The following is a 20,410-nucleotide window of genomic DNA, read 5'->3' on the forward strand; positions in this document are numbered from 1 at the left end:
TTATTTTACTGTAACAGAGAGAGTTTGGAAGTCAATGCTTCTTTTTCTTTCTCTCCCCCCCCCCTTTATCTTTCCTCACTTCTCCGTTCCTTCCTCCCCACACACTGCTTTTCTATTTACTTTGTGTTTTATAATACTTTATAATTCAAAAAAAAATGTCGACCATTAAAAAGCAACAACCACCCTTATGCTTGGTCAAAAACTGGGACAATGGTAAACGTGTGTGATGGGTCTCCTTTGGCAGCAGAAGCAGAAGAAACAAATGCACAAATAAATCGAGATTTTTTTTTACAAAAAAATTAAAAACGGAGCATAGTATCAGAAAGCTTCCAACAGACGTCTTACTGTCTCTGACCTGTAACGGCATCAGCAGAGAGGAATCTGGTCTTCTGCTGTCCAGATACCCCATAAAGAAGGAACTTGTATTTGTGGGAAGGGGCCAGGTTGGTCACGGTGACTTCACGGGAGCCTCCATCCACAGGCAACACCTGGGGTTGGCCATTTGCATCCTTGTACTGGACCAGGAAAGAGTCAAAGGTCCCAGTGGGGACGGTCCAATAAAGATGAACAGAATTGCTAGTGATGTCCAGAACAGATAACTCCCCCAAGGTTGGTTGGACAGGAATGGCCGCTTCTGAGTCTGTGGTTTGAGCTAAAACAGGGATATGGAAGTAAAGGTTTTGTTAGAATCTCTTGTCGGAGATATAATCCAGCAACAGGAACATTCACTCTATAGATCAATCTTTTAACTGATTAACAGAGTTGGAAGAGACCTTATAGGGACCTCATCTAGTCCAACCAACCCCCACCCCCCCCCCCAGCAGGAGACTCTACACCATTTCTGACAGATGGCAGTCCAGTCTCTTCTTGAAAGCCTCCAGTGATGAAGCTCCCACAACTTCTGAAGGAAAGCTGTTTCGTTGGTTGATTGTTCTCACTGTCAGAAAATTCCTCCTTGAATCTCTCCTTGATCTGTTTCCATCCATTATTCCTTGTCTGGCCTTCAGGTGCTTTGGAAAATGGCTTGACCCCTTCCTCTCTGTGGCAGCCCTTTAAATACTGGAGCATTGCTATCACATGTCTCTCCTGATCCTTCTCTTCACTAGACTAGCCATGCCCACCCAGTTCCTGTAACCATTCTTCATATGTTTTAGTCTCCAGTCCCCTAATCATCTTGGTTGCTCTCCTCTGCACTTTTTCTAGAGGCTCAACATCTTTTTGTAGTGTGGTGACCAAAACTGGATGCTGTATTCTAGGTGTGGTCTTACTAAGGCTTTATAGAGTGGTATTAGTACCTCACTTGAACTTGATTGTATCCATTAACAAGGCTGCTTATAAAAGAAAGCAGGAATGTTTACAGGATGACCCACAAGCTGAAAAGCGACAGTCAAGATGACTTGGGAAGCTGACCTGTGGTGGCATCAGTGGAGAGGGGCCCGGAGCGCTTGCGTCCAGAGACTCCATAGAGGTTGAACTTGTATCTATGAGAAGGAGCCAGGTTGGTCACCGTGACTTCTTGAGAGCCTCCATCTACGGGCAACGCTTGGGGTTGGCCATCTGCATCCTTGTATTGGATCAGGAAGGAGTCAAAGCTCCCAGTGGGGACAGTCCAATGGAGTCGGACAGAATCACTCATAACATCAAGGACTGAGAACTCTCCTAGGCTGGGTTGGACAGGAATTGGCTCCCCTGAGTCTCTAATGTGGGCTGAAGGAGAGGAATTTAAAAAAGGGTTAGTTATAAGAGCTTTGATGCTTGGTATGAAATCCATAAACTGCAACATTCAGTAAAAATGCAGACATAATCAAGATACATTTTTCTATATGTGGTGGTCGTGTCCAGAAGCCAGGAAGTATTGGATCAGAATAAGAAAGTGATTAGAAGAAATTACAAGTCAAAGAATTGATTAAAACCAGAATTGTTTCTACTAGGGATAATAAGAGCAAACTACAGTAAGAAAATTCAATATATTATATGTAACAACAATAGCCAGAATTGCCTATGCACAAAACTGGAAACAGGACACTGGAACGCTGTAAAAACTGTAAATACGATATAAAATGATGAAATACGTTTAATAAAAACATTTTTTTAAAAAAATAGCTGCTTGTTAAGGAAACCAAGAAAATTAATATGAAGTTAAAGTATTTGAAAAGTTCCAAATCCTGAAGCTGACCTGTGGTGGCATCGGTGGAAAGCGGACTGAACCGCTTGCGCCCGGAGACTCCATAGAGGTTAAACTTGTATCTGCGAGAAGGAGCCAGGTTGGTCACAGTGACTTCACGGGAGTCTCCCTCCACAGGCAGGGCTTTGGGTTGGCCGTCTGCATCCTTGTACTGGATCAGGAAGGAGTCAAAGCTTCCAGTGGGGACGGTCCAATAAAGACGGAGAGTATCGCTTGTGACATCCAGTACTGAGAATTCTCCTAGACTGGGTTGGACAGGAATTGGTTCCTCTGAGTCTGTAAGGCGGGCTTAAATAAGGAAATAAAAGAAAAGACTAACTAACGGTTGCAGGAACTGGGTATGTCTAGTTTAACAAAAAGAAGGACTAGGGGAGACATGATAGCTGTGTTCCAATATCTTAGGGGCTGCCACAAAGAAGAGGGAGTCAGGCTGTTCACCAAAGCACCTGAGGGTAGAACAAGAAGCAATGGGTGGAAACTGGTCAAAGAAAGAAGCAACTTAGAACTAAGGAGAAATTTCCTGACAGTTAGAACAATTAATAAGTGGAACGACTTGCCTTCAGAAGTTGTGAATGCTCCAACACTGGAAATTTTTAAGAAAATGTTGGATAACCATCTGACTGAGATGGTATAGGGTTTCCTGCCTGGGAAGGGGGTTGGACTAGAAGGCCTCCAAGGTCCCTTCCAACTCTGATGTTATGTTATGTTATATAATTTCCCTGGTCTTTGAGACAACATCTAAACTTTACTGGTTAAGAAAATTAAGAATGGTAATATAGCAATGGCAAAAGCAATAGCATTTAGACTTATACACTGCTTCATAGTGCTCTACAGCCTTCTCTAAGCAGTTTAAAGAGTCAGGCTATTGCCTCCAACAATCTGGCTCCTCATTTTACAACTCCTCAGAAGGATGGAAGGCTGAGTCAACTTTGAGCCTGGTGAGATTCGAACTGCCAAATTGCAGGCAGCCAGCAGTCAGGAGAAGTAGCCTGCAGTACTGCATTCTAACCACTACGCCATCATGGCTCTTATGGAAAAATATCATTGGAAAACTCCCCCAGCCATGCCATATTCTGAAGCTGACCTGTAGTAGCATCGGTGGAGAGGGGCCTGGAGCGTTTACGCCCTGAAACTCCATAGAGGTTGAACTTGTATCTGCGAGAAGGAACCAGGTGGGTCACAGTGACTTCACGGGAGTCTCCCTCCACAGGCAGGGCTTGAGGTTGGCCATCTGCATCCTTGTATTGGATTAGGAAGGAGTCAAAACTCCCAGTGGGGACAGTCCAATAGAGTCGGACAGAATCGCTTGTGACATCCAGGACTGAAAACTCCCCTAGGCTGGGTTGGACAGGAATGGGATCCTCTGTGTCTGTAAGGTGAGATAAAACAGAGAGAGAACAAGAAAAGGCTCACGTACAGTTCCACTGAAGTTGGAGATTACGTCTAGGAGGTGAAAAGCTCACAAGCATGTTAAATCCTGAAGCTAACCTGTGGTAGCATCAGTGGAGAGGGGCCCGGAGTGCTTGCGTCCAGAGACTCCATAGAGGTTGAACTTGTATCTGCGTGAAGGAGCCAGGTTGGTCACAGTGACTTCTTGAGAGCCTCCATCAACGGGCAATGCTTGGGGCTGGCCATCTGCATCCTTATACTGGATCAGGAAAGAGTCAAAGCTCCCAATGGGGACAGTCCAATGGAGTCGGACAGAATCACTCATGACATCAACAACTGTGAACTCCCCCAAGCTGGGTTGGACAGGAACTGGTTCCTCAGAGTCTGCCAAGGGAACTAAAATAGGGAAAAGAAAGAAAAGGCTCGGTTGTAATGTCCCTGGTCTTGGAGATGAAACCCAGAAGCTGGAACAATTAGTAAAAAGAACCACATTTTGTACAACCATGACCTGGATGACTGAGAATCTCCATAGACAATCAGTATAAAGTTAATTTGTTAAGGAAATCAAGAATGTTAATTTGGAAGAATAATATCAGAAAAGTGCTCAACCGTGCTAAATTCGGAAGCTGACCTGTGGTGGCATCGGTGGAGAGGGGGATGGAGCGTTTGCGTCCAGAGATTCCATAGAGGTTGAACTTGTATCTTCGAGAAGGAACCAGGTTGGTAACTGTGACTTCACGGGAATCTCCCTCCACAGGCAACGCTTGGGGCTGGCCATCTGCATCCTTGTACTGGATCAGGAAAGAGTCAAAACTCCCAGTGGAGACAGTCCAATAGAGCCGGACAGAATCGCTTGTGATGTCAAGGGCTGAGAACTCCCCCAGACTGGGTTGGACAGGATTTGTCTCCTCTGAATCGGTAAGGCGGGCTAAACCAGGAAAATGAATGAAAAGGCTTAGTTAGAATTTCCCCGATCTTCAAGATGCCACCCAAAGCTGGAACAATCAATTGCAAAAATTCTTGTTTTTTGTTTTTGTTTTTTTTATTTGCATTTATATCCTGCCCTTCTCCGAAGACTCAGGGCGGCTTACACTATGTCAGCAATAGTCTTCATCCTATTTGTATATTTATATACAAAGTCAACTTATTGCCCCCAACAATCTGGGTCCTCATTTTACCTACCTTATAAAGGATGGAAGGCTGTCAACCTTGGGCCTGGTGGGACTAGAACCTGCAGTAATTGCAGGCAGCTGTGTTAATAACAGACTGTCTTACCAGTCTGAGCCACAGAGGCCCTTTGTTAAGGAAATCGAGAACATTAACGTGGAGGAATAATATCTGAAGGACTTCCAGCCATGCTAAATCCTGAAGCTGACCTGTGGTGGCATCGGTGGAGAGGGGGCCGGACCGTTTCCTCCCAGAGACTCCATAGAGGTTGAACTTGTATCTACGAGAAGGAGTCAGGTTGGTCACTGTGACTTCATGGGAGTTTCCCTCCACAGGTAACACTTGAGGTTGGCCATCTGCATCCCTGTACTGGACCAGGAAGGAGTCAAAGCTCCCAGTGGAGACAGTCCAATAGAGACGGACAGAATCAGTTGTGACATCAAGGACAGAAAACTCTCCTAGGATGGGTTGGACAGGAATTGGCTCCTCTGGGGTCTGAGCTGAAAGAGAGATATGGAAAAGAAAAATGCTTGGTTCCAATGTCTGGCTGTTGAAGATGAGACACCTTGGAGCTGAAAGAGTCAATAAAACGCTGCCTGGGAAGGAATGTTATTGTCAATGTTCAGGATGTTAATACGAAGGTACAAGAGCTGAAAAGTCCCAGCCACTCAGACTCTTGAAACTGACCTGTGGTGGCATCCGTAGAGAGGGGCCCGGAGCGCTTGTGCCCAGAGACTCCATACAGGTTGAACTTGTATCTGCGGGAAGGAACCAGGTTGGTCATGGTAACTTCACGGAGGCCTCCCTCAATTGGCAAAGCTTGAGGTTGGCCATCTGCATCCTTGTACTGGACCAGGAAGGAGTCAAAATTCCCAGTGGAGACAGTCCAATAGAGATGGACAGTATCGCTTGTGACATCCATAACTGAGAACTCCCCCAGGCTGGGTTGGACAGTGATTGGCTGCTCTGCATCTGTAAAGAAAAGGCGTATTTATATTAATCTTGATGTTGGATAGGCCAGAGTTCCTCAACCTTTCCGGGTTGGCAGCTGAAGTGGGAAATGGGGGAAAGAGGGGATGGTTTTGTGGGTTGGGTAGGCACATGGGTATACGTGAACACTCATTGCTCACCTAAGTGGGGCCCCAAGCACCCACAACATTCACATGAATGGGCCCATGTAAGTGTGGCCCAGAATGCCAAAAACGCTCGCAGCAATGTTTGCATGAGTGGGGCCATGACTGCCTATAATGTTTGCATGAGTGGGGCTGTGCAAGTTGGCACACACATACATAAGGGCCAACCAACTACTCATGTAACCCAAAGGCCAATAGGCCGTGGTCCACAGGTTGGAGGCCCCTGGGATATGCTAGCCAGCAATTTAAACATTCATCAACTATGCTATTTGTTAACGAAAGCAGTAAAGCAGTTAATACGATGTTATAGGATCTTACTATCCCCAGACAGAATGTCTCCTGAAGCTGACCTGTGGTGGTATCGGTGGACAGGGGGCCAGAGCGTTTACAGATCCCTCACATCCTGGACATACACTGTTTCAACTCCTACCCTCAAAACGACGCTATAGGGCCCTGCACACCAGAACAACTAGACACAAGAACAGTTTTTTCCCGAAGGCCATCACTCTGCTAAACAAATAATTCCATCAACACTGTCAAACTATTTACTATATCTGCACTACTATTAATCTTCTCATAGTTCCCATCACCAATCTCTTTCCACTTATGACTGTATGACTATAACTTGTTGCTGGCAATCCTTATGATTTATATTGATATATTGACCATCAATTGTGTTGTAAATGTTGTACCTTGGTGAACGTATCTTTTCTTTTATGTACACTGAGAGCATATGCACCAAGACAAATTCCTTGTGTGTCCAATCACACTTGGCCAATTAAAAAAAAAAATCTATTCTAATGGAAAGTCCCATTTCATACAAGTTCCAAGTTGAAAGACAAACAACACAAAAATCTAATTCTGCTAGTTTGGAATTCAGCAAAATAAATTTTCTACGTGACCATCTAATTTTGTCAAGGATCCCATGCAAAACTTTGAAAAAGGAAAAAAGCAGAACTTAATAGTTCTAATACAAAGCAAAGTGACTAGCATTCAGTCTCACAACCTCCCTTCTCTGTAAGAAAATCTGCAAGGGATTCAAAATTTTATAACTGAAGAGGGAACTACCATCTGGTACTCACACACAGGTGAAATAAAAAGGCATTTTATTCCCATACTACTAGCAGGAAATAAACTCATTATTTCCAGATTAATAAACTCAAGGTTGAAAACTGTTCTCCAGTTGAAATAGATTGCAATTGGAGCACTGGGCAGTAAAATAGGTAGACAGACAGACAGACAGACAGACATGGAGGGAGGCAGGCAGGCAGGCAGGCAGGCAGGCAGGCAGATAAACACACATGAAGGATAGAGATTCGTGGATAAAGACTATGGGACTTGTTAAGTCTCATGAACACCAATTATGCCTGTGATGGCAAACCTATGGCACGTGTGCCAGAGGTGGCACGCAGAGCCCTCTCTTTAGGCATGCGCGCCGGCCAGCTGGTCTTTGCAGGTGCCGGAGCACCAGAAAACAGCCTGAAAAAGGCCCAAAAAAGGCCCAAAAAACAGGCTGTTTTTCGGGCCTTTTTCATGCTTTTTTCAGGCCATGTTTGGGCTATTTTCAGGCCATTTTTCAGGCCCCAAAGCTCCTGAAATGGCCTGAAAATGGCCTGAAAGGGCCCAAAAATACCAGCCAAAAATAGCCAAAAAACAAGCCCTGCGCCGACCAACTGGTCTTCAGGTTTCTGGTGCTTCAGTGCACGCAAAGACCAGCTGGTCGGCGTGCTTGTACGTGCATGTGTGTGCCGCAAACCCGAAGACCAGCTGGCTCACACATGCACACTGGCCAGCTGGTCTTCGGGTTTCCGGCGCTCTGGCGCCTGCACATGTACGCGCATTCCGATTTGGCCACTCAGTGCTGAAAAGGTTCGCCATCACTGAACTATGCACTTAGAACTTTATAATTTGATTGGAGAAGAAGCCTCCTCCTTGCTCATAGGTTAGAAATCTGGAGCATCATAGGAAAGAAATGATTCATTCTGTCACAAGCTGACTATGTGACTTCTCAAAGTCATGGCTATACAATCAGGCACAAAATAACAACAACAACAAAAAGAAAAGGAAAAGTCAAACAAGAAAGGAAAACCACCAAATATTTGAAGAAAGTCTAACAGAGGGAATATGAATCAAGGAATTGGAAAACAGGGGAACCATCTCGCATATCTGTGCTGTCAACGGAGGGGAAAGAATGTTAAAATAAGCCTGCAATTTCTTAAAAGCTACGTAAGTTGATACACGAAGCTGACCTGTGGTGGCATCGGTGGAGAGAGGGCTGGAGCGTTTACGCCCAGAGATTCCATAGAGGTTGAACTTGTATTTGTGCGAAGGAGCCAGGTTGGTCACAGTGACTTCTTGAGAGTCTCCCTCCACTGGCAACACTTGGGGTTGGCCATCTGCATCCTTGTACTGGACCAGGAAGGAGTCAAAGTTTCCAGTGGGGACAGTCCAATAGAGACGGACAGAATCGCTTGTGACATCAAGAACTGAGAACTCCCCCAGGCTGGGTTGGATAGGAACTGGTTCCTCTGAGTCTACCAAGGGAACTAAAACAGGGAAAAGAAAAAAAAAGTTATAATTTCTTTGGTCTTGAAGGTGTCACTCAAGAACTGGAACAATCAGTAAAAAGATTTCTTGTTAAGGAAGTCAAGAATGTTAATACGGAAGAGTAAACATCTGACGAATCCCCAGTCCAGTGGTGAAATCCAAATTTTTTTACTACCGATTCTGTAGGTGTGGCTTGCTGGGCGTGATGTGGCTTGCTGGGTGTGGCTTGCTGGACATGGCAGGGGAAGGATACTGCAAAATCTCCATTCTCACCCCACTCCAGGGGAAGGCTACTGCAAAATCTCCATTCCCATCCCATTCCAGGGGGAAGGATATTGCAAAATCTCCATTCCCACCCCACTCTAGGACCAGGCAGAGGTGGTATTTGCCAGTTCTCTGAACTAGTCAAAATTTCTGCTACCGGTTCTCCAGAACCTGTCAGAACCTGCTGGATTTCACCCCTGCCCGAGTCACAGTGTATCCTGAAGCTGATCTGTGGTGGCATCGGTGGACAGGAGCCTGGAGCGTTTACCCCCAGAGACTCCATAGAGGTTGAACTTGTATTTGCGAGAAGGAACCAGGTTGGTCACAGTGACTTCGTTGGAGCCTCCCTCCAGAGGTAACGCTTGAGGTTGGCTATCTGCATCCTTATATTGGACTAGGAAGGAATCAAAGCTCCCAGTGGGAACAGTCCAATGGAGACGAACACAATCGCTTGTGACGTCCAGGACTGACAATTCTCCTAGGCTGGGTTGGACACCAATAGCCTCCTTTGAAACTATAATATGGAAGTGGCGGGGGGGGGGCAGGAAGGAAAGGAAAGGTTTAGTTGAAATTACACTGATGTTGTAGATGCAATCCAGCAGTTCTAATGCTCAGCAACTAAGGTATTTGTTAAGGAAATGAGGAATGTTAATATGATGTTAGAATATCTTAAAATTTCCCAGGTAGAATGTCATCTGAAGCTGACCTGTGGTGGCATACGTGGAGTGAGGGCTGGAGCGTTTGCGCCCGGAGATTCCATAGAGGTTGAATTTATATCTGCGTGAAGGAACCAGGTTGGACACAGTGACTTCACGGGAGTCTCCATCCACAGGCAATGCTTGGAGTTGGCCATCTGCATCCTTGAACTGGATGAGAAAGGAATCAAAGTTCCCAGTGGAGACAGTCCAATGGAGATGGACAGAATCACTTGTGACATCAAGGACTGAGAACCCTCCAAGGCTGGGTTGCACAGGAATTTCCTCTTCTGTGATTGTAAGGTGGCCTAAAACATGGAAAGGAAATGCTTATTCATCATTTCACTGAGCCTGGGGACACCATGCAAAAGCTGGATTAGTCAATAAAAAAGTTGCTAATTATCAAAACCAAGAGCATTAATATGGAAGAATAACATGTGAAGAGTCCCGAGCCAAGCTAAATCCTGAAACTGACCTGTGGTGGCATCCGTGGAGAGAGGGCTGGAGCGTTTGCGCCCAGAGATTCCATAGAGGTTGAACTTGTATCTGCGAGAAGAAGCCAGATTGGTCACTGTGACTTCACGGGAATCTCCCTCCACAGGTAACGTTTGAGGTTGGCCATCTGCATCCTTGTACTGGATCAGGAAGGAGTCAAAACTCCCAGTGGAGACAGTCCAATAGAGTCGGACAGAATTGCTTGTGATGTCAATGGCTGAGAACTCCCCTAGGCTGGATTGGACAGGATTTGTCTCCTCTGAATCTGTAAGGCGTGCTAAAACAGAAAAATGAATGAAAAGGCTTAGTTACAATTTCCCCGATCATAGAAATGCCACCGAAACGCTGGAACAATCAATAAAAAAAAAACAATTCTTGTTAGGGAAATCAAGAACCTTAATATGGAGGAATAATATCCAGCTATGCTAAATCCTGAAGCTGACCTGTGGTGGCATCGGTGGACAGGGGCCCGGAGCGTTTGCGCCCGGCGACTCCATAGAGGTTGAACTTGTATCTGCGAGAAGGAGCCAGGTTGGTCACAGTGACTTCACGGGAATCTCCCTCCACAGGTAACGTTTGAGGTTGGCCTTCTGCATCCCTGTACTGGACTAGGAAGGAGTCAAATCTCCCAGTGAGGACAGTCCAATGGAGACGCACAGAATCAGTTGTGACATCAAGGATGGAAAACTCCCCTAGGTTGGGTTGCACAGGAATTGACTCCTCTATATTGGTAACGTGGGCTAAAACAGAGAATTTTTTTAAAAAAAGATTTAATTACATTTTCTTGGTCTTGTAATGCCATCTAGGAGATGGAATAATCAGTAAAAATTGTTGCTTATTAAGGAAATCAAGACAATGAACACAAAATAATAATATCCGAACTGTCCTGTGGAAGGACTTCCTGCATCGTTTAAAAGCGCCTGTATGCCTTCCTTCCACTCCCCTCTCAGCCCGCCTCCATTGTCATAGCAACTGAGCGGCCTATTAAAGAACAGTTGTCAAAGGAACAGCAGTTTAGAGGAGAAGGAGGGAAGACAAAATGGCTGCCAGGGAGCTCTGCTACCTCAGACCTCATGAAGAAGAGGCCTCATGAAGAAGAAGAGCCAAAGCCCCGGAGAAATAAAGAGGCAAACTAAAAGATAGACTGCCCTGATGAAGAGAGGCAACTGAAAGGAGACAAAAACTGAGAAAACTAGGGAAAGAGAGGCATTTATTTATTTCCCTCAGAAGTGAAGTGAGGGAAAAGTTCTTGGAGCCATTTCCCTCAGATGCAGTAAATTTTCCAAAGAGGAAAAGCCTCCACAAGCTCTGCCAGGAACCGACACACAGGAAAGACAAAGTAAAAGCCAAGTTTTGGACTGAATAAAAGAAATTTTAAAAGATAAAAAGACAAACTGAACTCTGCAAAAAGGAGGATAGCTGTAATTGTGAGTGCCAGAAGTCATGCTGTAGTCCTCGCTTAACATCCACTTGTTCAGCGACCTTTTGAAGTTAACATGATGCTGAATAAGGGGACTCACGATGGGTCCTTGTAGCTGCAGCCCTCACAACATCTTCATGTCATGTAATCATGATTTGAGTACACGGCAACTGGCTTGCAATTAAGACATTGCAGCACTCTGTATACATGCAATCACCGGTTGTGATATTCATTGCTGGCTTCGGACAAGCAAAGTCAAAGGGGAAAGCAGCAGTTGGTCTCAAATGGCAATTGCTGACATGAGACACAGCGACCATGTGGGATTCGCCTAACAGCTGCAACTGGGATTCTTACTACTGTCATAAGTCGGCACAGTCAATGACATTATGCCTTACTACCACATTGTTTAGTGATGGAAATCCAGGTTCCAAATACCATTATAGATTACCTGTATAGGAACTAAAACAACAAATTTATACAAGTCAGTAATAAACCTACTGGCGATACAGAAGAGAAAAATATGAAAATAATAGGGAAATCGGAGTTTTAAGAAAATAAAGAGCATGCAGAAAACAGATAAAGTAGAAAACAGCTTTTTAAACTATTATTATTAATTTTTGAATGCCTGAAAATAATAATAATAATAATAATAATAATAATAATAATAATAATAATAATAATAATAATAATAATAATAATAATATTTTAATTTGTTTACCGCCCTTCTCCCGAAGGACTCAAGGCGGTGAACAGGCAGATAAAATACAAGCATACACAATAATTAAAACAACCCTTAAAAAACTGATTTAAATATGCCCAAAAATTAAAATAATATACACCCCCATAAAATTACAAAAATTTAAAAACCCATCACATTCAATTAAAATTAAAGATAAAAAATCAAGCTAGTCCAGCCATCCGAAATAAATAGGTTTTAAGTTCGCGGCGAAAGGTCCTAAGGTCAGGTAGTAGTCGAAGCCCGAGGGGAAGTTCGTTCCACAGGGTCGGAGCCCCCACAGAGAAGGCCCTCCCCCTGGGGGCCGCCAGTCGACACTGTTTGGCTGACGGCACCCTGAGGAGTCCCTCTCTGTGGGAAAGCACCGGACGATGGGAGATAGCGGCCGGCAGTAGGCGGTCCCGTAGATAGCCCGGTCCTAAGCCATGGAGCGCTTTAAAGGTGGTAACCAATACCTTGAAGCGCACGCGGAAAACAACAGGTAGCCAGTGCAGTCTGCGCAGGATAGGTGTTACGTGGGAGCTCCGAACTGCTCCCTCAATAACCCGCGCAGCCACGTTCTGGACTAGCTGAAGTCTCCGGGTGCTCTTCAAGGGGAGCCCCATGTAGAGAGCATTGCAATAGTCCAGGCGAGAGGTAACGAGAGCATGAGTGACCGTGCATAAGGCATCCCGGTCCAGGAAGGGACACAACTGGCGGATCAGGCGAACCTGATAAAAAGCTCTCCTGGAGACGGTCGCCAAATGATCTTCAAAGGACAACCGATCATCCAGGAGCACGCCCAAGTTGCGTACCTTCTCCATCGGGGCCAATGACTCACCCCCGATAGACAGCCGCATCTGCAGCTGGCTGTACCGAGGTGGCGGCATCCACAGCCACTCCGTCTTGGAGGGATTAAGTTTGAGCCTGTTCCTCCCCATCCAGACCCGTACAGCTTCCACACACCGGGACAGCACTTCGACAGCTTCACTGGGGTGGCCCGGGGTGGAAAAGTACAGCTGAGTGTCATCAGCGTACAGTTGGTATCCCACCCTGAAGCCACTGATGATCTCACCCAGCGGCTTCATATAGATGTTGAACAGGAGGGGTGAGAGAATCGACCCCTGCGGCACCCCACACTTGAGGCACCTTGGAGTCGATCTCTGCCCCCCTGTCAACACCGTCTGCGACCGGTCAGAGAGGTAGGAGGAGAACCACCGATAAACGGTGCCTCCCACTCCCAACCCCTCCAACCGGTATCCAGCAGGATACCATGGTCGATGATATCAAAAGCCGCTGAGAGGTCTAATAGGACCAGGGCAGAGGAGTAACCCTTATCCCTGGCCCTCCAGAGATCATCCACCAGTGCGACCAAAGCTGTTTCCGTACTGTATCCAGGCCGGAAGCCGGACTGGAACGGGTCTAGATAGACAGCTTCATCCAAGTACTGGGGTAGCTGACATGCCACCGCACTCTCTACAACCTTCACCGTGAAGCGAAGATTGGAGACTGGGCGGTAATTCCCTAAAACAGCTGGGTCCAGGGAAGGCTTCTTGAGGAGGGGTCTCACCACCGCCTCTTTCAAGGCAGCGGGAAAGACCCTCTCCCGCAAAGAAGCATTTGTAATCCCCTGGAGCCAGCCTCGTGTCACCTCCTGAATAGCCAGTACTAACCAGGAGGGGCACGGATCCAGTAAACATGTGGTGGCATTCAGCCTACCCAGCAACCTGTCCATGTCCTCGGGAGTCACAGGATCAAAATCATCCCAAACCACCTCAACAAGACAGGTCTCGGAACCTTCGCCTGGATCTACCCAATTTTGATCCAATCCGTCCCAAAGCTGAACGATTTTATCGTATAGATAACCGTTAAACTCCTCGGCACGCCCTTGTAGGGGGTCCTCCCGCCCCTCCTGTTGAAGGAGAGAGCGGGTCACCCGAAACAGGGCGGCCGGGCGGTTATCTGCCGACTCAATGAGGGAGGAAACGTAGGAACGTTTCGCATCCCTCAGTGCCACTAGGTAGGTCCTGCTGTAGGACCTAACTAGTGTCCGGTCAGCCTCAGAACGGCTGGATCTCCAGACACTCTCTAGGCGTCTTCTCCGGCGTTTCATCTCCCTCAGCTCCTCGGAGAACCAAGGAGCTGGTTGAGACCGACGCCGGGTCAGAGGCCGCAAAGGCACGACACAGTCCAAAGCTCCAGCCGCGGCCTGTTCCCAGGCCGCAACTAGTTCTTCAGTCGTGTCGTGGGCCAGGTGCTCGGGAAACGGCCCAAGCTCCATCAGGAACCTCTCCGGGTCCATCAGGTGCCTGGGACGGAACCAACGCATTGGTTCCGTCTCCCTGCAGTGGTGGGTAGCGGTCAGAAAGTCTAGACGAAGGAGAAAATGATCTGACCATGACAAAGGTTCGACAACTAAATCATTTAAAACCAGATCATTCAACCACTGGCCAGAGATAAAAATCAAGTCTAGGGTGCCTCCCCTGATGTGGGTAGGGCCGTCAATTAATTGAATCCATGGCCGTCATGGAAGCCATGAACTCCTGAGCCACCGAGGACGCCACGCCGGTTGATGGCAAATTGAAATCCCCCATGACCAACAGTCTAGGGGTTTCAATTGCCAACCCGGCCAGCAACTCCAACAGCTCAGGCAGGGCTGTTGTCACACAGCAAGGAGCCAGGTACGTGATCAGCAAGCCCACCTGAGTCCTACGACCCCACTTCACGTAGAGGGATTCACACCCAACTATCTGAGGCACAGTGGTTTCTCTCGGTTCAAGACTCTCCTTAATAATAACCGCCACCCCGCCACCCCTACTTGGGCCCTCGGCTGATGGAATGCTCGGAATGTATGGTTTACAATTTTTTTGGGGGGGGTGTGTAAGATGTTCTTTTGTAATTAAATCAATATATCGCTCCTCCCCTCCCTCCCCAAATACTGAAGAGAGATGGGGAAAAAAATCACAACCACTGGTGCAAGTTTCCGGTGCTTTGTGGCTATTAAGACTGGTCAATCTAGCTATTAGTACTTCACAAATACAGAAAAGGAACCCGAGACATGCCTCCAGTCATGCTAGCTTAAGAAGCTGACCTGTGGTGGCATCAGTAGAGAGAGGGCTGGACCGCTTGTGCCCGGAAACTCCATAGAGGTTGAACTTGTATCTGTGAGAAGGAGCCAGGTTGGTCACAGTGACTTCTTGAAAGCCTCCATCTATGGGCAATGCTTGGGCTTGGCCATCTGCATCCTTGTACTGGATCAGGAAGGAGTCAAAGCTCCCGGTGGAGACAGTCCAATAGAGCCGGACAGAATTACTTGTGACATCAAGAACTGAGAACTCTCCTAGGCTGGGTTGGACAGGAATTGGCTTCTCATACTCTGCAAAGGGGATTAAACAGAAAGAAAAGAGTTTATTATGATTTCACTGGTGTTGGAGATGCAACCCAAAAACTGAAACAGTCAAAAAATGTTACCTGTTAAGGAAATCAAAAAATGTTAATATGAAAGATTATTATCTAAAAAGTGCAAAGCCATACTAAAACCTGAAGCTGACCTGTGGTGGCCTCCGTGGCAAGCGGCCTCGAACGTTTTTTCCCAGAGACTCCATAGAGGTTGAACTTGTATCTGTGGAAAGGAGCCAGGTTGGTCACAGTGACTTCTTGAGAGTCTCCATCCACAGGCAGGGCTTGGGGTTGGCCATCTGCATCCTTGTACTGGATCAGGAAGGAGTCAAAGCTCCCAGTGGGGACGGTCCAATGGAGTCGGACAGAATCACTCGTGATGTCCAGGACAGAAAATTCCCCCAGGCTGGACTGGACAGGAAATTGTTCTTCTGAATTTGTAGGGCGAGCTAAACATGAAAATGAAAGAGAAGGGGTAATTGCATTGATGTTGCAATTATAATACAGTAGTTGGGGGGGGAAATCAGCAAATATGCTATATATAAAGAAAATCAATAATAGAAGTACTAATATGATTTTAAAATCTCCCAGGCAGAGAATTTCCTGAAACTGACCCGTCGTGGCAAAAGTAGAGATAGGGTTGGAGCGTTTGCGCCCTGAGACTCCATAGAGATTGAATTTGTATCTGCGAGAAGGAACCAGGTTGGTCAGAGTGACTTCACGGGAATCTCCCTCCACAGGCAATGCTTGGGGCTGGCCATCTGCATCCTTGTACTGGATCAAGAAAGAGTCAAAGCTCCCTGTAGAAATAGTCCAATGGAGTCGGACAGAATCGCTTGTGACATCAAGCACTGACAGTTCTCCCAGGCTGGATTGGAAAGAAGCTGGCTTCTCGGGCTCTGTGGTTTGAGCTTAAAGAGGAATATGGAAGAAAAGCTTGATTAGAATATCTGCTTGTTGGCAATACAACCCTGGAGTTGAAACATTCAATAACCATGCTACTCATTAAAGAAACTAGAAATATTAATACGAAATTCCAAAAGCTGAAAATTTCAGCACAATGACTCCTGAAGCTGACTTGTGGTGGCATCAGTAGAGGTGAGGGTGGGGCCCAAGGGTTTTCATCCAGAGACTCCATAGAGGTTGAACTTGTATCTGTGGAAAGGAGCCAGGTTGGTCACAGTGACTTCTTGAGAGTCTCCATCCACAGGCAGGGCTTGGGGTTGGCCATCTGCATCCTTGTACTGGATCAGGAAGGAGTCAAAGCTCCCAGTGGGGACGGTCCAATGGAGTCGGACAGAATCACTCGTGATGTCCAGGACAGAAAATTCCCCCAGGCTGGACTGGACAGGAAATTGTTCTTCTGAATTTGTAGGGCGAGCTAAACATGAAAATGAAAGAGAAGGGGTAATTGCATTGATGTTGCAATTATAATACAGTAGTTGGGGGGGAAATCAGCAAATATGCTATATATAAAGAAAATCAATAATAGAAGTACTAATATGATTTTAAAATCTCCCAGGCAGAGAATTTCCTGAAACTGACCCGTCGTGGCAAAAGTAGAGATAGGGTTGGAGCGTTTGCGCCCTGAGACTCCATAGAGATTGAATTTGTATCTGCGAGAAGGAACCAGGTTGGTCAGAGTGACTTCACGGGAATCTCCCTCCACAGGCAATGCTTGGGGCTGGCCATCTGCATCCTTGTACTGGATCAAGAAAGAGTCAAAGCTCCCTGTAGAAATAGTCCAATGGAGTCGGACAGAATCGCTTGTGACATCAAGCACTGACAGTTCTCCCAGGCTGGATTGGAAAGAAGCTGGCTTCTCGGGCTCTGTGGTTTGAGCTTAAAGAGGAATATGGAAGAAAAGCTTGATTAGAATATCTGCTTGTTGGCAATACAACCCTGGAGTTGAAACATTCAATAACCATGCTACTCATTAAAGAAACTAGAAATATTAATACGAAATTCCAAAAGCTGAAAAATTTCAGCACAATGACTCCTGAAGCTGACTTGTGGTGGCATCAGTAGAGGTGAGGGTGGGGCCCAAGGGTTTTCATCCAGAGACTCCGTAGAGGTTGAATTTGTATCTGTGGCAAGGAGTCAGGTTGGTTATAATGACATCCTTGGAGTCTCCCTCCAAGACAGGGCTTAGGGTTGGCCATCTGCATCTTTGTACTGGACTGCAAAGGAGTCAAAGCTCCCAAGTGTGGATGGTCCAATAGAGATGGACCAAAGCATTTGTAGCATCAAGGACCAAGAAGTCCCCAGGCTGGATTGGATAGGAATTGCAATCTCAATATTTGGAATTGGGGCTTAAAAAGAGAGAAATAGAAGGAAAAGGTTATAATAATCTTTGTGGTAATAAAAATTAACTAAGTACTGTGTTTGGAAAATATTTTTGTATAATTTGATGTTGTTTTATTATTGCTAATTTTGAGATAATATCAAGAGGTTGATAATATGACAGTTGTCTTCTTTATGTTCAGAATGTCCCTATTATACTTCATCCCCAATCTTGGACTCTATCAAGTTTTTTAAAAATGGGAATTATTATTAGGGCCGCGGTGTGGCTCAGGCTGTAAGAAGCCTGTTATTAAAACACAGCTGCCTGCAATTACTGCAGGGTCTAGTCCCACCAGGTCCAAGGTTGACTCAGCCTTCCATCCTTTATAAGGTAGGTAAAATGAGGACCCAGATTGTTGGGGGGGCAATAAGTTGACTTTGTAAATATACAAATAGAATGAGACTATTGCCTTACACACTGTAAGCTGCCCTGAGTCTTCGGAGAAGGGCGGGATATAAATGTAAATAAAAAATAATAATTATTTAGATCTATGAACTGGCTACCATCCTGTCAAGAGAATCCTCTCTTGACCTGCTGCAAAAAATACCAGATATATATTGCGCATCAATAGTTGAATTAGTTTTGTGTCCACCAGATGGATAAAGAGCAGTTGAAAAATGGGAAGATATATTCCAAACAGGCCAGGCAAAACAACAAAAACCCAGCACAATATTAACAAAAAATCCAACTTGCAAGAGCTAGTATGAAACAAGATATTGAAGTGTTAGGCAACTACTGCAGCAATAACACTGCTTAATAAGGAAACCAATCATGCTGATCTGAAGGTACAATATCTGAAAATCTCACAATCCTTGAAGCTAACCTGTGGTGGCATCAGTGGAGAGCGGGGTGGAACGTTTGCGCCCCGAGATTCCATAGAGGTTGAACTTGTATCTACGAGAAGGAGCCAGGTCGGTCACCGTGATTTCACGTAAGCCTCCCTCCACAGGCAACGCTTGGGGTTGGCCATCTGCATCCTTGTACTGGATCAAGAAGGAGTCAAAGCTCCCAGTGGGGACGGTCCAGTGGAGGCGGACAGAATCACTCATGACATCAAGGGCTGAGAACTCTCCTAGGCTGGGTTGGACAGGAATTGGCTCCCCGGAGTCTCTAATGTGGGCTAAAGCACAGAAATAAAAAAGGGCTTAGTTATAAGGAGTTATAAAAAGTTCACATCAGATAGGCAGATTTAACCATAGTTTCAATTGGGAAACGGTGACCATCTTAGAACAGGCCAACTTCAAAAATGTCAGGGAATTTCTAGAAGCCTGGCACTCTGACAAATCAACCATCAGTAGACACATAGACATTAACAACATCTACAGCAGAGGTGGGTTCCAGCAGGTTCTGACCAGTTCTGGAGAACCAGTAGCGGAAATTTTGAGTAGTTCGGAGAACCGGTAAATACCTCCTCTGACTGGCCCCGCCCCCATCTATTCTCTGGCTCCCAAGTGCAAGCTAATCGGGAGGAAATGTGGATTTTACAGTCACTTTCCCCTGGAGCGGGGAGGGAATGGAGATTTTACAGTATGCTTCCCCTGGAGTGGGGTGGGAATTGAGATTTTGCAGTCACCTTCCCCTGGAGTGGGGAGGGAATGGAGATTTTACAGTATCCTTCCCTGGCCACGCCCACCAAGCCATGCCACGCCACGCCCACCAAGCCACACCCACAGAACCAGTAATAAAAAATTTCAAAACCCACCACTGATCTACAGATTATGCAAAAGGGACAATCAACCAGCCCAAAAGAGAAAAAGACTCCAGCATCTCTCCACTGCTAATCAGCACTCAAATCAGCATTGATTAACCCCAAAGTTAACGTCAGATCAATAATCAAATAAGCAATACCCCAGTCAAGAAACTAAGGTACCAAAGAGCCATCAGGAAACAGCCCAACCAAATAATCTCTAAGACTGCTTCCACCCACAAAGACAGGCAAGACATCAGAATATAAACCGACAACAAACAGAACTCCTTACTAGCACTGATGATGTTACCTAGTTGGGTAATGAAATGTCTGCAAGAAAACAATCATGCTCAGAGAGCCCCAAGAGAGCTACAAATGCTCAGAGAGCTACAAATGTTCTCCTTTATTAATTATAAGAGCCTTGGTGTTGGATATGCAATCCATAAGCTGTAACATTCAGTAAAATGGCTGCTTGTTAAGGAAACCAAGAAAATTAATACGAAGTTAAAGTATTTGAAAAGTTCCAAATCCTGAAGCTGACCTGTGGTGGCATCGGTGGAAAGCGGGCTGGACCGCTTGCGCCCGGAGACTCCATAGAGGTTGAACTTGTATCTGCGAGAAGGAGCCAGGTTGGTCACGGTGACTTCACGGGAGTCTCCCTCCACAGGCAGGGCTTGAGGTTGGCCGTCTGCATCCTTGAACTGGATCAGGAAGGAGTCAAAGCTTCCAGTGGGGACGGTCCAATAAAGACGGACAGTATCGCTTGTGACATCCAGGACCGAGAACTCCCCCAGGCTGGGCTTAATCACTATGGTCTCATCTGGTTTCTTCTTTTTTGGTTCCTGAACTGCAGCTATAGGGGACAGGGAATTAAAAAGAGTTGTTGTCAGCACCATTTCTCATTAAGACTGCTTTCCAGAGGTGGGTTTCAGCAGGTTCTGACCAATTCTGGAAAACCAGTAGCAGAAAT

At 46.0% G+C, this 20,410-nt stretch overlaps 1 protein-coding gene across 6 annotated transcripts in view; it reads right to left on the reverse strand.

Moving 5' to 3' along the window:
• The window catches only part of TNXB (tenascin XB), a 153,634-nt gene that overhangs the window by 57,770 nt on the left and 75,454 nt on the right, over positions 1–20,410 (reverse strand). For 5 of the 6 annotated variants that reach the window (XM_058173620.1, XM_058173618.1, XM_058173617.1 and 2 more), the window contains 3 exons: positions 19,982–20,293; positions 1,411–1,707; positions 356–652 (listed from right to left, as the gene is read on the reverse strand). In XM_058173620.1, the coding sequence (XP_058029603.1) occupies positions 356–652; positions 1,411–1,707; positions 19,982–20,293 (906 nt within the window). The remainder of the gene's footprint in view (positions 1–355; positions 653–1,410; positions 1,708–19,981; positions 20,294–20,410) is intronic. The other variant, XM_058173621.1, reaches the window with a different exon arrangement.

Source organism: Ahaetulla prasina, chromosome 2 (genome assembly GCF_028640845.1).
Source record: "Ahaetulla prasina isolate Xishuangbanna chromosome 2, ASM2864084v1, whole genome shotgun sequence".
In the NCBI taxonomy this organism is placed as follows: Eukaryota; Metazoa; Chordata; class Lepidosauria; order Squamata; family Colubridae; genus Ahaetulla; species Ahaetulla prasina.